Source organism: Mytilus trossulus, chromosome 7 (assembly GCF_036588685.1).
Source record: "Mytilus trossulus isolate FHL-02 chromosome 7, PNRI_Mtr1.1.1.hap1, whole genome shotgun sequence".
NCBI lineage: Eukaryota > Metazoa > Mollusca > Bivalvia > Mytilida > Mytilidae > Mytilus > Mytilus trossulus.
In genome coordinates, this window is record NC_086379.1 from 84,806,273 (window position 1) to 84,823,431 (window position 17,159).

Genomic DNA, 17,159 nt, shown 5'->3' on the forward strand with positions numbered 1-17,159 from the left:
AAATGAAGATTGCAATGGTAACTTGATTTTGTATTCAACTTTTTTTGTAGTTAATGCTTGCCAAATATTGATGTTTGTCAGTTTATACCCAATACTAGAGTTTTCTCTCTTGCGAATTGAGAAATTACAATTTCTCATGCCAATATTAACTTATTTTGCACGTATTTCTTTGAATATCTTGAATTATTATACATATATAATTGCAAAAATACTCATTTGTTGCACTTTCAGATACAAAATAAATGTGGGTTTATTTTTATTTTTTTCAGAAAAATAAATCAATTCCATTGATATCATCGCCAACGTCAACAAACTCCACATCATCTAATACATCCAGTAACCATGGTAACAATAACAAAGTAGTGACGACGCCTTCAAAATTGTTTACAGGGTAAATAGTATTAGATTTGACTTAGCAAACAGTTAATTAAAAATTAAATATATTACCTCTATTGAAAAGTTATTTACAAATGAAAAATACTATCAAATATGAGAAAGCAATTACATTGTCAGTGTTATTTTCAAAGAGGAAAATGGTGGCCTAAACAAACAAATTGTTCAATTAATATGATTTTTTTTTCTTCACTATACCATTTTATTAAAAACAGGGATTCTGAGAATTGTAGTGCATGTACTAGGTACAAATAAATATAAAAAAAAAACTGATTGTTAAAACATAAAAATTGTACATACAATTGCAATGCGTAATTCATATGTTTCATAAACCTTTTGTATTTGTGTGTACTGTAAATTCAGAAATTATTGCGTGCATTTTTTATTGCGATTTTGTCATTTTACACTTGAATGCGATTTTAATTTTTACGATTTGGAGAAAATTCATGCTTAATTCAGTTTAAATATTACAAAATGCGAGTTTTAATTATTGCGTTTACAACTCAGTCGCATTATTCACAATAATAAAAACCTCGCAATAATTTCTGAATTTACAGTATTAAGTGATATGTTTTATGTTGTCAGATCAGGATTTCTGTGTATTAAGTGATATGTTTTATTTTGATCAGGATTTCTATAAATGACAGTACAAACAGCAATCATCGCCAAGTTACTCCACCACCTTTAATAACAAACTCAACGACGATACAGCCAAGTATGACAGGTAATCAAGCTTAGTCAATCCTTTCCCCTCTCTCACTTAAACCCCTTGGTAAATAAATCAAACTTAGTCAATCCTTTCCCCTCTCTCACTTAAACCCCTTGGTAAATAAATCAAACTTAGTCAATCCTTTCCCCTCTCTCAATTAAACCCCTTGGTAAATAAATCACGCTTAGTCAATCCTCCCCTCTCTCACTTAAACCCCTTGGTAAAAAATCAAACTTAGTCAATCCTCTCCCCTCTTTCACTTAAACCCCTTGGTAAATAAATCAAACTTAGTCAATCCTTTCCCCTCTCTCACTTAAACCCCTTGGTAAATAAATCAAACTTAGTCAATCCTCTCCCCTCTCTCACTTAAACCCCTTGGTAAATAAATCAAACTTAGTCAATCCTTTCCCCTCTCTCACTTAAACCCCTTGGTAAATAAATCAAACTTAGTCAATCCTCTCCCCTCTCTCACTTAAACCCCTTGGTAAATAAATCAAGCTTAGTGAATCCTCTCCCCTCTCTCACTTAAACCCCTTGGTAAATAAATCAAACTTCGTCAATCCTTTCCCCTCTCTCACTTAAACCCCTTGGTAAATAAATCAAACTTAGTCAATCCTTTCCCCTCTCATTTAAACCCCTTGGTAAATAAATCAAACTTAGTCAATCCTTTCCCCTCTCTCACTTAAACCCCTTGGTAAATAAATCAAACTTCGTCAATCCTTTCCCCTCTCTCACTTAAAGCCCTTGGTAAATAAATCAAATTTAGTCAATCCTTTCCCCTCTCTCACTTAAACCCCTTGGTAAATAAATCAAATTTAGTCAATCCTTTCCCCTCTCTCACTTAAACCCCTTGGAGTTGGAGAATGAAACTTATCTGATTATTCACTGTGTTACATGAGTTCAGGACTCTTTCCTCGGTTACATTCCTCCAGTCCAATAACTTTAATTCCTGAATTAAGTATTAATTGTTGTTTACTCAGGGCCATTTTTATGTTATCATGGGATACATTGACCTTGAGGGGGAAAAAAACAGTAAAAACTTAAGAAAAATTGAAATTTTTGGTTTTGGAATGTTGTCATTCTTTGAAAACATATTTAAAGCCATCTTGTATGTTTTTATATAAAATCTTTCTTTTAACTACACTTGTATGTTTTAGGTCTTTCTTTTCCACGACTTTCTTCTGTGTGGCAGCGTAACTCAGCTGTCATCAAGCTTTTGCCTTTTCATGATCTAAATTATAAATCTGGTAAGACTGAGCAATATTTCTTACCCACTTTTCTTACGCTGCTATTAAATGGGCATTGGGTACTAAGAGCAATGTATCTCAGTTGTGACGTGTGTTGTACCAGAGAAAAAAACCAAGTAAAATCATTTCTGATTTCAGGATATTTTTATTATCTCTGATATATCCTAAAAATAATTTCAAATTAGCGTATTTTGTTAACAGTATTAGGATAATCTATAATATTCTTGGTAATTTCGTTCCTAAATATTTATGATAAATTTCTTGTTTTCAATTGTTCTTTTATTCTCTTCTTACTTTTTTTTACAGTTAATCAATTTGGTGTTTTCAAGTTTATTTCCCAAAGAAATGGCGAAGTAAATTAAGATGGGTTTCAAATGGAAACTCTAGTCTTAAGGATATTTATTCATTTTAGAATAACAACAAAATAACTGTTATGACTATAAAGATGGTGCAAAAAAAATATTATTGAATGTAAATTCCATCCATGCATTAGATTTTACATGTGGTTAGATATATTGTTGTTTGTGATTGTCTATTTCTTCAAACATCTTAAATGTGTCTCTTGACAGGTAATTGTCTATTTCTTCAAACATTTTAAATGTGTCTCTTGACAGGTAAACAAATCATTTGATACTAATGAAAGTTAATCATTTATATTTGGTGTATGAAATTGTTAGTTGTGAATTCTCAGACCCGTATCATTTGACCTTGACCTCATTTTTACATGTACACTTGACAATGTTATGTTGTGTCTTTTTTGGTACTAAAATAATATACTTTTAATATGAGGAATTTCAACATATTATAACCAATGATAGTCAGTTAAGCATCACATATTTTCTTTCTTTTTGTTCTTACTTTGAGTCGGAGTGACATACCTTTATCATGGAGAAGAATAGTGAAATGTTCACTTCTTCACTTCAAAATTATTAGCCATGTTAGTTCCAAACATGGCCAAGTTCTGGGTTTAATATTCATATATTGATGGTTGGGACTTATGAAAATGAATTGTAAAACTTATTTTGACCTTTTTTCATTTTTGATGGTTTTTGTTATTCTGAATTTTAGTTTTCTTTTTCTAGTGTATTTAATTGAAGTTACATAGAACCAAAGATATCAGCCATCTGAATGGATCTTAATAGATTAATTGTAATCCATATTGTACTTTAGTATACTTAATAGTCCAGGTTTAAGTATCCTTGGATTGAAGACTTATAAACATGAAATCTTGAAATTTTATTTTAGCGGTTTTTCCTTTTTTGGCTTCTTTGGTTATTCTTAATTATAGTTCACAGTATAATCACATATAGAACCGAATAACAACAGCCTTCTGCACAAATCTTTATAAGAGTGAAGTTTTGTTCTTGTATTAAAACCATATTATCCTTAAGTCTTTACATTAGGGGTTTAAGTATAAATGGATTTTAGACTTCAAACAAACAATGTGTACTGTAGTTGTCTGCATGTTATGTTGGTAATGGATATAATCAGAAAAAAACACTTTATTTTGGCTTTTATTTGGGGAAAGGGCTTGTATGATATTGTTATATTTTTTAATACTTTAAATTATGAAGCTTTTTGGATTTTTTGTAAGCTGGGTAGTTAAATTAAATGGACCAGTCAGCATCAATTCTTTTTTTTTTTAGTAAATAAGGTATGCTGAATTTTATCTACTTTTTATATTGGAATAAGTTATAAGAGGAAAGACAAAGGAAAATTTGTTTATGTCCCAGCGACATAAATATACTGAATGTCAGGCTGTCTGTGAGCCTTGACACACTCTTGAGTGTTAAATCCTTACAAGGTTTTTATAAATATATCAGGAGGACATTGGAATGCTGTTTTTCTTTTTACAGATTTTTTTTTAAAGATTATTTTAAGATAGTTTTTTGTGATAACAGTTCATCTTATTTATTTAAATCTTGATGTATTGTTCAAAAAGCTTCCATGGAAAATCAACAGAAATGTTGACAATTTATTCCCATCAAGTTCCAAGATTGAAGGAGTATTTATATAGATTTATATATAGGAATACTAGTAAGAGATGTTGTAAAAAGAATAAATTGTCATCTCCATGTGGATTATGTCTTTTGGTCCAAGAGCTTATAACCATATAACTTGTATCTTGATCAATTAACCATTTTCAGGGCAGCATATTATTATTAATTCATAAATTCACCACTGATGACAATTATATCACAGGTGATTAACATGAAATTTTCTTCATTTATTTTTGAAAAAATTAAAACAAAAGCTGTTTACTGAAATACTTTTCTTTTCTTTTACAGAAATAAAGAACTTACAAAACTCGCTAGAGCATTCAGGAATGTTGTCGACGTCCTTATTAACGAACTCTGTCTCATTGAACTCTACAATACCGCGAGCATCGTCACCATCTTTGCTTATCAATAATATTTCTTCTGTTTCACCGAGTGTTTCTTCATTTATTGGATCAAGTAGTGCTAGTACTTTTGTGACCTCCAATACTAATGGTAGTAGTGTTAAACCGGAGGTTAAATTGGTCATGAATGGACCTTTAAATGCTGGTGGACCATTATTGAAACCTCAAAGTATAAATGTAAGTGTATGACATGGAATGGCTGTATTATGTAAGGTATCAGCTAGAAGTTATTATGTCTATTCAATTAACAATGGGTGGATTGAAAACTTGAGAGGTTCACATACTGATAATGTTCATAAATGTTTTGATTATTTGAAAGTCATTGATCTATGGTTAAGAATTTAGGAGTGCTTATTAAAATGATTTTCTGTTGAACCACCAGATATCATTAAAAAAAACAACAACACAGGAATGACTATACTTGAATTTTTGGCATTTTTTTCTCATATCCAGCTTATAAAAGAAGAGTCTTAGATTTATTAGTATTTATTAGAGAGAATTAATTGATGATTTAGATTAGCAAAGAATACAGGCTAATGACTGTTAATTAGCATGATTAGTTTATGTGTCAGAAGTAAATTTAATAAGGACTTAAAGTAAATATTTAGGTAAGTGTAGAAATGAGAATGTTATTAACAAAAAAGGACATAGTTATGAATGTGCCTTAATGTCTGTTACTTATTTATTTTGTATATATCATCTACATGTATATAGAGAATATCATATGGCTTTTTTCAATATTGCACCCATATCAACCTGAGACACCAATATAATCCCAAGAGCTCTGCTCGAGGGATTATATTGGCTGAGGGTTGATACCATGTGTGATATTGAAAAAGCCATATCATATACACTTTATTATATACATTAACCTCAAGTAGATGTTTTTTTATGAGACATGACGTCATACAGATATGGAGGTTTGAAATGACGTCATACAGATTATAGGTTTGACATGATGTCCTACAGATAAGGGATTTTAAAACCTTTGCAACAGTGACTGCAATTGATGACATGACGTCATACAGATTAAAGGTGTGATAAAGCTTTTGTAACCGTGCTGATATTGATATCATCACGGGTGGCTGATACAGGAAGCTTGTCAATGATTGTATTACACAAACAATTTATCTGTATTTACTACTAAGTATATAATACTTGTTAACAGTATTAACATGCAGGGAGATAAGATCACCAAACACATTTCCCTTTTTAACTCGCATGGCTTGCATTGTTTGCTGATTTTCTACATGTACTCCTATAGCCATGTATACTGTGTACCTATACATATGCTGTCATGTTGGCCTTTCATAAGCTGGTAACACAGTATGTTCACTTTTATCTGCTTCTTAACTGGTTGAACCAACTAGGCCATGCGAGATATTGCAATCATTTGATGTCTATCAACTTTTAAAACTTTTTTAAAAGTTAAAAGTTTAAGACATTGAAACTGCAGGACCAATATATGAATGATTCATAACAGATTTAGTGTGTGTTTTTTGTTCCTGACAATCAGTCATGGTTCCCCATTGCGCATTACTTATCTCCCTTGCCTATCAATTCTACACTTAAAAATATGTGTCTTGTATCGTAAAGATTTCTCAATTACTTTTAAGGTTAAGGAAAATATACAATACCATTTTGTCTTTGAGATTATGTAGAGTGCACAGAGTGTCCAGTCATAAATAAAATCAGCTGCACACAACAACCAATCAGTAAACATCATACTCTTAAATGTGAATACCATGTTATCTTCATTAGATAGCTGTATAAAAAAGAAGATGTATAAACCTGTTATTGATATGCATTAAAAGGGATCTTCCAATAAACTTATACACAGCTAACTTAAGCAGTAATACTTGACCGTTATAGCTGACATCAACAAATTGGTCTTGACATTCATGACATTAGCACTGTATTTATTGGTGTTGACATTCATGACATTAGCACTGTATTTATTGGTCTTGACATTCATGACATTAGCACTGTATTTTGATCTGTGTTACAGCTGTGTTATTAGTCCAGAATAATGATTGGACAATACCAATTTCTTTTGACGTTGTTAAAAAAGAAATGTCAGTATTGTGGTTTTCACCATCACACTATATATTTTGATCTCTATTGTGGCTTCAATCACATTTCTTGTAGGGTTCTGACTATCACATTATATTTTGACCTTTCTTTGTTACAGCTAACGTGGTATAAAGCAGCAAGAGAGTCATTGGTAATATATTTGACAATATTTAGAGGAAAAGGGACTTGTGCTTACTGCTTATTAACCATCTGGGACCTTGAATTTGAATTCTAATCCTATGCACAACTCATTGCTTGATCTTCTTTAAAAATGTCCTAGCTTTTACCCAGAATGAAAATCCTGACAGAAATATTTGGATCCTTTTCAAAGAAGACACCTTGCTTTAATTCCTTGTTAAATTGTTTTTTGACCCAGAAAAAAAGCTTATACTCCAAATGTTTATGGTTCCATCAAAAACCATTAGGCCATCTTACTGTTCCTTGTTTCCCAATCCAGAATGGATATAGTAATGGTCCTAATCTGTCTGGGAAGACACAATAATATTAAGACTCTTTTCGAAAGAGAGGTACATTTGGTATATTGTCTCGCCCATACCATATCATACTAAACCATCAGTTTTATCATGTTTTTGGACATTCTAAAGGGATTTATGACTTGGACCACATTTAGGACTAGGTAGAAATGTTTGCCATCGTGTTTAATAGAACATATACCACTATATTGTTGTACCACTTATATATGACTGAGTATTTTTTATACCACCACTCGAAGGAGAGTGTTTTCTGTTTTAACTTTTTCTGTTGGTTTTCCATCCATCCCATGAAATTCAAATATTTCTCAGCAACTGCAAATCAAAGTTTCCTGAAATAAGTCATTATTCCTCATGTGAATATGTGTAATGAAGTCATTATTCCTCGTTTGAACATGTGTAATAAAGTCATTATTCCTCGTGTGAACATGTGTAATGAAGTCATTATTCCTCATGTGAACATGTGTAATGAAGTCATTATTCCTCATGTGAACATGTGTAATGAAGTCATTATTCCTCATGTGAAAATGTGTTATGAAGTCATTCCTCATGTATCATCATGTGTAACGAAGTCATTCCTCATGTGAACATGTGTTATGAAGTCATTCCTCATGTGAACATGTGTAATGAAGTCATTATTCCTCATGTGAACATGTTTTATGAAGTCATTCCTCATGTGATCATGTGTAATGAAGTCATTCCTCATGTGAACATGTGTAATGAAGTCATTCCTCATGTGAACATGTGTTATGAAGTCATTCCTCATGTGAACATGTGTAATGAAGTCATTATTCCTCATGTGAACATGTGCATCTAACACAGTTTCAAAATAATTGATCCTCAGGGTCCTTTTGACTGAATACTTGTATATTCTAACACAAAATTACCATGTATCAAATTTTCTTTACATTTTTCTAGGGTTCTACAAATGGGAGCTTCGTGAAATTGTGTCATTCATTTTCAGATTCATTACTCATCTACTTCCTGTTGAAAGCTTGAGTGTCAAAAGTGATCTCGCTGTTTTACTTGTTGGATCATCCAAATTTTGTCTATTATTCTTTAATTTGCAGAATTTCAACCTGGTCTTGACTAAAATAAAACCAACAAATGCCAAATCTCTATAAACCTTTAAAATGTAATCTATGTACACTGCACACAGTTTTATTTCTCATCAACACATCCATGGGAGGAGTTTTTCTTTAGCATATGAATTTTGTTGGTGTATATCATGTCTTTCTTTTCAGACCTCACAGTCCCATTATCAAAAGAACCTATAATCATTTAAATCCTTTCTTTTTCAGAGCTCAAGGCCCAGTTCAAATATGAATTACTGTATATAAATTTTGTTTTCAATATAAACTATATTAATGTAAATGTTTTGTTTTTCAGAGTTTTTCCGAGTCCAATTCAGAATCCATGTCATCTTTAAAGTCCATAGCACAACAAGCAGTAGTCAATGCGGGTTTAGAAAATCAGATTCCTCCTTCATCGTCGACGGAAACGGTGTCTATATCAACAGAATCAAGGGGTATAATTAACAAATACATTTTTACATTGCACCTTAAAAAGCTTACAACTGAAACACAACTTACATATAATATGAAACAGCCTTGTTCCTTTTTGGGGTAAAGATTTCATGAAATGCTATAGAAACTTGCTGGTTTTACTGCCTCAATGATCTTCTGATAATGTGCTATCCTTGAAGGCTGGGTCAAACCAAACACTTGAAAATAGGTATTTGCTGTTTCTCTGCTAAGCATGTTGTCTATAGGAGTAAGAGCAAAGAATAGTCCAGGTAGGTTGACTTGTCTTCCCGTAGACTGTTACCTTGTGAAAAAGCACTTTAAAAATCTTAGCATTTAACAAGATACATATTTATATCACGCTATCATGTTCTAGTCCTGAATATACATCTAATTTACCTACTGGACGATTAACATCCATCCATATTACTGGTTTGATATCTCTTTTATCAAGTTTATTGAACAAACAACATAGTGCAGTGGGGTTAAAATTCTGTATATTCAACCCATGAAATGCAATTTGTTAATTATTTTTTCAAGATATTCAAAATTCAAAATGTATGTGTATAACCATACTTGTCAAGAAAATGTTTTATTAAAAATTACTAAGGGCTATTCTAGAATAAAATGTATGGGGGTGTTGGAAGGCAGTTTTTGTCGGGACCCGCCACCCAGACAATTGTAATTGAGAATTATAGTGCATTATAGTGTGAAAAGTTGCTCTGATACCCATCACCCATGTATAATTAATACAATGTGCCTTCCAACCCCCATATACATTTTTTTCTGGAATAGCCCTAAGTGTTTAAATCTATCTACTATAAAAAGAAAATAAAGTTTAAATCCAAATGCAGAATTATGAACGAAGTAAAATAACTTTTTGCCTAAATATCTGTTTCTCAAGAAATGCCTCAGGAGTTTGGATTTTTCGGTTTGGAAAAAAGTCAGATCTACATTTTATGTATGGCTGTTAAAGAGCTTCACTTTTCTTTGTGACCCTTCACTCAGTTATATTTTGAAAAATGTATATTATAATAGATATGTTTGTTATTTTGCAGTGCTGTTTAACAATTCAGTGATCACATCAATAGCCCCACAAGTTCCTCCACCGACTTCACCGTCACCGACCGACCAGCCAACACAGACAACCACAATAAGATTGAATCCTCTCCTAGGTGTTGCCCCTTTAGGGCCTGTACCATTAAGTCGAGAACATTTTTATCAATTAACAATGTTAGAGGCTGCATATCATCATCTGCCCCATCCGTCGGACTCTGAAAGAATCAGGTAAATGAAGTCACCATATTAACTGTTAACATAATTATGAAGGCATCCCCTTCTGAGAGTGCCCTGATGGCTTACAATACAGCCTTTTAAGGGAGTTTCTTGAACCATGGCATCAGAGTGCATTGAATGACATTTCATATAGAAAATATAGACCTAGACTTAGGGCAGCAAGATTCTTTTTGAAGTCATAATTGATCCATTATCAAGCAGACACTCAATTCAGGGTTTCCGCTGGCGGTCGCCATTTTCGCAATTTGCGAAAAAATAATAATTGTGGCGATAAAAATTCGTCATTTGCGAAAGAATTTGGCCAAAGAAATATATAGAACGATTTATTTTCCTCCATCTTGTTTATTTACTTTTTTCGAGTTTCTCTGACTTTACCCGATCAGACAATATTTGGAATTCACCTTGACCTCATTAAGGTTTGGACAGAAAATCAATAATCAGCTGATTGCATTTTATAGCTATCGACAACAAAGGACTATATTAATAAAGGTGTTGATTGAATTGTTTGACAAAATGATACGGTTAAATGGCTTCTGCTAATTGTCACATACAGAATTTATTCACCACTTTGCGACGCACGTGTTTGAAGCAAACTTTTGACGTCTCCTCCGCTTTTAAAGATAGTTTTGAAAAGAAAGCTGTTGGTGTGACAAAAAATGTCCAAAAGCAAGAAAAATCTCGGATTTAAAACTTTTAATTATCCTTTGACTTAAATATCGGTAATTGATAAGAAAGACGTTTTTAAAGTCGTTTGAGAGAATACACGTGTTTCAAGCCTAGTTTTACGTCTCAACTTTTTCATTTACCATGGTCAAGAAAAGAAAACTGTCGTTATGAAAAAATCTATCCAAAAGGTTGGCTCGAATGAGAGTAGCCCTTCAATGTAATGACTACACATGAAACGAGGTATCAGTTTCATGTGATAAAAGCTTTTGTTTTGTTGTAAAAAGACTTCTTAGTACAAAAGGGAACATCAGTATTTTTCTTTTAAAGAAACTTTTCCTACGAACTATACTGGTATTATATAATCAAAACATGTCCATTAATTTTGTTATATTCCAGGACGTATATCTTCTTTATTATTAAAAGTATAGTGGCCCAATCAATTAGAAAAGTTGTTTAAAATACAATGAATAGTTTTCCTTTTTAAATTAAAAATATCTGCTGTTTTAAAGTAAATTTTTAGTGTTTATTCATTAACATGTAAACTCTAAAATAAGTTTGAGAGCATAATCATAGACACAATGGGCAAAATCATCTCATTTAAGGGAAAGGGGGAGGGGGGGGGGGGGTATGGGTAGAAAAAAATGTAAATTTTAAACGATAATAAAGTTATGTTATTTGGCGAAAAAAATAATAAAGTGGCGAAAAATATATTGTTTTGGCGAAAGAGGTGGTGAAAAAAATAATTGACCCAGGGGAAACCCTGATTGTTCTCCACAAAGATGTACCTCTTATTCACTTGCTACCTCCTCCTATAACTGAAACAAGCTGAAATGTCCTCTGTTTAAATATGAATGCATATGACAGATGGAATGAAAGAAGTCAATATTGGGTATATACTCTAAACTTATTTCATATGCAGAACTGTTATTCCAAAATTTTATGAGCAAGGAATGAGTTATAACTTGTTCAAATTGAAAGCATGTACTCTAAAAAACGAAGGATTTAGACAAATTACAGGAATGTTTTGCAGCGGTGATCTACTGGTAATTAATCTCCTGTTAGATGATTGTGTTTATCATACCGTATACCCACTAAGCTTGGAATTGTCATCAATGACTAATAAACAAGAGTGTTTTACTTTGCATGACATGGTGTGCATCTTTTTTTGTTTATTTTTCAGACATTATCTTCCTCGTCATCCGTTCCCTACGCCGACATATTACCCACAACTTCCACCTCCTCATGCAGACTCAGTGGACTACTTCTTTCAACGATTATCGACAGAAACATTATTTTTTATTTTCTATTATATGGAGGTGAGTTCAAATGACAGTTATTTATAAATAAATGCATTTTAGTTGCAAAAAAATCAGAAGGAAAAAATAAACAGTTACTGAAAGTTTGCAATGAGACATCAATTGATAAAAAGAGCTTATTTGTTAACAATAAAAGGTCACTACGTGGCCATTAACAACCAGCCAAGCCAACTGCCTGATTTATACTTCAACAAAGACAACATACAACTTTAATGAATTTTTGTACAGAGTAATGTTTACAATAAAAAGAGATATTTGATTTCAATAGAGATTTTATGAATATGTTTGCATGCATGCACTGTAAACCAACAAATTTGGGAGCAAATTATTTTTGCAACTTTTTGCGAGTAGAAAAATAAAAAGAATATAAATCATATTCGTTGTGAATATGTAAACTTTAATCTTTCCTTATATAGCTTTATCAACCAAATTTGACTACCGCAAAATTAAATCTCCACAATATGTGCAAGTTAGTACTAAATGTGAAATAAATAAGATAAACAGGGATACAGCTGGCTATGCTAACAGGGATCTGTTTAAGATAGAAATGTTAGAATGTTGTGTCTCTACCAGTTAATTATTATTGTATATATTTGTAGGGTATTAAACATTATATATACTTGTAGAGTTAGACTTCATGTTTTAAACAATTATTATATTTAGTTGAAAAGTAAGACTCTATGTTTAACATTATTATATATATTTGTAGGGTACAAAAGCTCAATATCTGGCAGCAAAAGCTTTGAAAAAACAGTCATGGAGATTTCATACCAAATATATGATGTGGTTTCAACGGCACGAAGAACCAAAGACTATCACGGAAGATTTTGAACAGGTAGAATGTTTTAATACGACCGCAAAATTTGAAAAAATTTTCGTCGTATATTGCTATCACGTTGGCGTCGTCGTCATCCGAATACTTTTAGTTTTCGCACTCTAACTTTAGTAAAAGTGAATCTATGAAATTTTAACACAAGGTTTATGACCACAAAAGGAAGGTTGGGATTGATTTTGGAAGTATTGATCCCAACATTTTAGGAATTAGGGGCCAAAAAGGGCCCAAATAAGCATTTTCTTGGTTTTCGCACAGTAACTTTAGTTTTAGTAAATAGAAATCTATGAAATTTAAACACAAGGTTTATGACCACAAAAGGAAGGTTGGTATTGATTTGGGGACTTGAGATCCCAACAGTTTAGGAATTTGGGGCCAAAAAGGGGCCCAAATAAAAAAAATTCTTGGTTTTCACATTATAACTTTAGTATAAGTGAATAGAAATCTATGAAATTTAAACACAAGGTTTATGACCATAAAAAGAAGGTTGGTATTGATTTTGGGAGTTTTGGTCCCAACAGTTTAGGAATTTGGGGCCCAAAGGGTCCAAAATTAAACTTTGTTTGATTTCATCAAAAATTGAATAATTGGGGTTCTTTGATATGCCGAATCTAACTGTGTATGTAGATTCTTAATTTTTGGTCACGTTTTCAAATTGGTTTACGTTAAGGTCCAAAGGGTCCAAACTTAAAAGTTGTGTCCATACTTGTCCCATCTGTTCAGGGTTCTACATCTGCGGTCGTATAATGCTGCGCCCTGCGAAGCAACTGGTCTAATTAGTTCTTGTTTGAATACCATTAAATTTATATAAAAAATAAAACAATTGAAGAAATATTTTAAATCATCAGTGAGTTCTAGATTTTCTTCTCTTAGTTCATTCTTACTCTGAACACCCGTATTACACAGAGATAGAATAAGACTCGCACCTTTCAAACAAATTGGTACCAGCTACCACCACTGAAAAATGGTTTCAGTGTTCTAGGTTGTCTTTTTCTTCTCAGAGTTAGCTGTAACACCAAGACATCAGCTACTAATTGAACATATAAGAATAACATAAAACAATGTTTTTAATTTCTTAGCACAAAGGGATTTATGGGACTCAAAAACTGAACACATAAATTTAAAACAAACAAGTATATTGATATCTCAAACAAAACAATGTTGCATTTTACACCTTTGTTGTGATGATTGTTTCATTTTGTGTTTAGTCCAGCTCTTTACTTGTAACCAATTCTTAGTCTATACACCTTCAAGTTTTGTAGCAAGTTCAAACAAGAGGTTATTGTGAAATCATTATTTTTTCAATAAAAAATTGTTACCTTATGATTTCTAAATTTGAAATCTTTTTCATTTCAGGGCACATACATCTACTTTGATTATGAAAAATGGGCCCAGCGGAAAAAAGAAGGTTTCACATTTGAGTACCGATATCTGGAAGATCGAGATTTAAATTAATGAGCTGATGTCCAAACAAACGTTAAAGTGGATCTGTTTTAAACTGCCATTTGAGTCTGATGAGCCACATTGTGTGCAGTAATGACTTGTTACTATGGTAACTTACTGTTACCCTGACTGGTAACTTGCTGCAGTGTTTGCAGGGACAATACTGCATTGCAGTCAAAATTATTGTGATATGGATGAATGGGAGAGCAGAGGCCACATCTCTGATCTCACAAACATTGATGGATTATCTCCCTTGCTATTATACTATAAAGTTTGCAGGGGAGGTAATTCATTGATGTTTCTCATTTTCATGGTTGAATGGTCGTTATGAATGTCAAGTTTCATTTTCATGGTTCATTTTATATGCAAATGGTTGTTGAAAAAGTGGGTGTTCAACCAAAGTTCTGCTCAACCGTGAAATGTCTGCTGGTCTCTTCTCAATGATTGGTCTCTAATAATCCTAGGAAAGACTTTAACAGTAACCTCCAAATGTTCAACTTTTCCCCATTAATTGTTTTTTTATCGTCAATGACAATCTGTAATGAGATTCCAATTTCAGTCTTTTCTATTCAGTTAAACAATAACAAGCCTAAATCAGAAAATTATAATTTCCAATGCTGTACATGTTAATTTGTTATGAAATTTGGGAATTATAATCTTCTAACCTTTCTTACATTAAGTAGTAAAACCATGGACAAAATGTACTCTTCATTATATTATTAACATTTTATGCAATGTGCAATCAAAGCTATAAACAAGTATAATATACAGCTTGCCCCAGAATGTTTCCAGTAGACAATTTTACAATGAAATCCTGTAATCAGTGCTATAACACAGATGAATGGTTGTTTAATTCCTAGAAAATTTAACTAGTCTTTGAAACAATAACAAGTGCTGCATCATTTTGTCATTTTTGCTTAATAAATTTTTTCTTAGGTCTATTTTTAATTTGGTAAACTTTTAGAAGATTTGTTGAAAGCATTCTGTATATACGTTATTACAGTTTTTGTGCAATGAATTGGTTTTTATTGTCTTAGTAGTCAAATATAGTTTTATACAAGTTATCAATTTTGTTTAAAAAGTAAAGATAAATGTTTTGACTTTGCAATACCTATTGTTATCTCAGTATTAACATGTTTCTGCAGTCAGTAGACTCCTGGTTATACCACAGCAAACTCTGTAAACTTTCTTCTGTATAAAATCTGGTTATACTGTTAACTCCTGGTTATAACACAGCAAACTTTGTAAGCTTTCCTCTATATCATAATGTAGTCATAACTATATCTTTATACTTTTCTTGGTCAATATTAAATGGGGGTTTAAAAAAGACATTCAGAATGAAAGGTTTTTAATTCATTTGAAAAAAAACATTTTTGTAGGTGATTATCATTTTGATATTCTTGCTCTCAAAAAAGAAAATACGAAGGAGACTAAATTTGCTAATAAAAGGGTTTTCACCAGTTGAGTGTCTTTAAAAAAAAAATTAACTCTAATTTTATTTCATTTACCTTAGATACTTAAAGAACTGTTTCATAACTTATAGAAAGATTTTTACAATATGTTTGGAAATGAAACTGAATATATAATGTTGAGCTAAACTTAAGGTTACAGTAACTTGAATATATAATGATATACTTTGAGCTGAACTAAGGTTACAGTAACTTGAATATATAATGATATACTTTGAGCTGAACTAAGGTTACAGTAACTTGAATATATAATGATATACTTTGAGCTGAACTTATGTGAATGTTAACACTAACTAGTCCCAGGTGTTTGGTATAGGCTATTTATTGATAATGACCACCGTTACTCATGGTTACAATAATTTGCCTATATTGACCACCTTTGTGACGTTGATAGAGTTAACAGACAGAATTGTTCCTTGGAGTAACACCATATTTGTTTGACAGTGGAGCATATTCTATAATTCTGATGCTAAGATGGGGAGATGATTTCTAATTCATTCAAGCTATCTGATAGGCATTTATGACTGTGTAGGACGCACAGATTTTGCTAAAATGAAAAATGTTTTTTTTTAGGAATTTCTAAAGTTCATAATATTTTTTCAATTTCTTTTTTGTTCAAAATAGGGGGTTGATTTTGTGAGCTGTGCTCAGGGTTAATTTTTGCGAACGACAGTCTAGTCATTTTGGCATTTTGTGATGGAGCAGGAAAGAAATTTGAGATTATCTCCCCTTGAAATATTATGTAGCTTGTCAGCATTGAAATGGTTGACATAAAAAACAGAAAATACTTATCAGTGATCATGTGATAGTCAAATCATGGGCCACTCAGTCACTTTTATTTGTGTGGACTATTTTTGTACAGTATGTAAATTGATGCCTTGGTGCCTGAAGCCATGGTGGTCTCCAACCATAGATGTTGTGTGACTACTCACTCGGCTCAGGAACATCAGGGTCAAGCAAAATAAAAAATGCTGGAAAAATTATAAAAAATAATAAAAATAGACAAAGAAATTTGTCCAATGAATAAAATACAAGACTTTTTATTTTTATCCAACTTTGATTTGAAGTGAGCTCGATCTATTGAGTTAAATTTCCTGTATAATTGTGATGAACATTTCAAGTACAATGTTACGGGAGTTGAAAATGTTCTACAAAGTAGGAAGTATATTTTGTTGACATAAAAAATACAGAAAATTCTATTAGCATTACAACATATACAAAGAATAACAAGAATTATATAAAATAACAGATATAGCAGATCAAACAAACCTCTATTGCTGCATCCCCCCTGAAACTAGAG

General features: G+C 31.9%; 1 protein-coding gene across 4 annotated transcripts in view; it reads left to right on the forward strand.

The window, feature by feature from the left end:
• The window catches only part of LOC134726043 (CCR4-NOT transcription complex subunit 3-like), a 28,305-nt gene extending 11,412 nt beyond the window's left edge, over positions 1-16,893 (forward strand). For 2 of the 4 annotated variants that reach the window (XM_063590420.1, XM_063590421.1), the window contains exons 11-19: positions 270-391; positions 1,023-1,117; positions 4,638-4,927; positions 6,942-6,974; positions 8,704-8,842; positions 9,896-10,124; positions 11,980-12,115; positions 12,825-12,950; positions 14,304-16,893. In XM_063590420.1, coding sequence (XP_063446490.1) covers positions 270-391; positions 1,023-1,117; positions 4,638-4,927; positions 6,942-6,974; positions 8,704-8,842; positions 9,896-10,124; positions 11,980-12,115; positions 12,825-12,950; positions 14,304-14,402 — 1,269 coding nt within the window. In that variant the 3' untranslated portion in view covers positions 14,403-16,893. The remainder of the gene's footprint in view (positions 1-269; positions 392-1,022; positions 1,118-4,637; positions 4,928-6,941; positions 6,975-8,703; positions 8,843-9,895; positions 10,125-11,979; positions 12,116-12,824; positions 12,951-14,303) is intronic. The other 2 variants (XR_010108620.1, XM_063590422.1) reach the window with 2 other exon arrangements.
• The last annotated feature ends 266 nt before the right edge of the window (positions 16,894-17,159 follow it).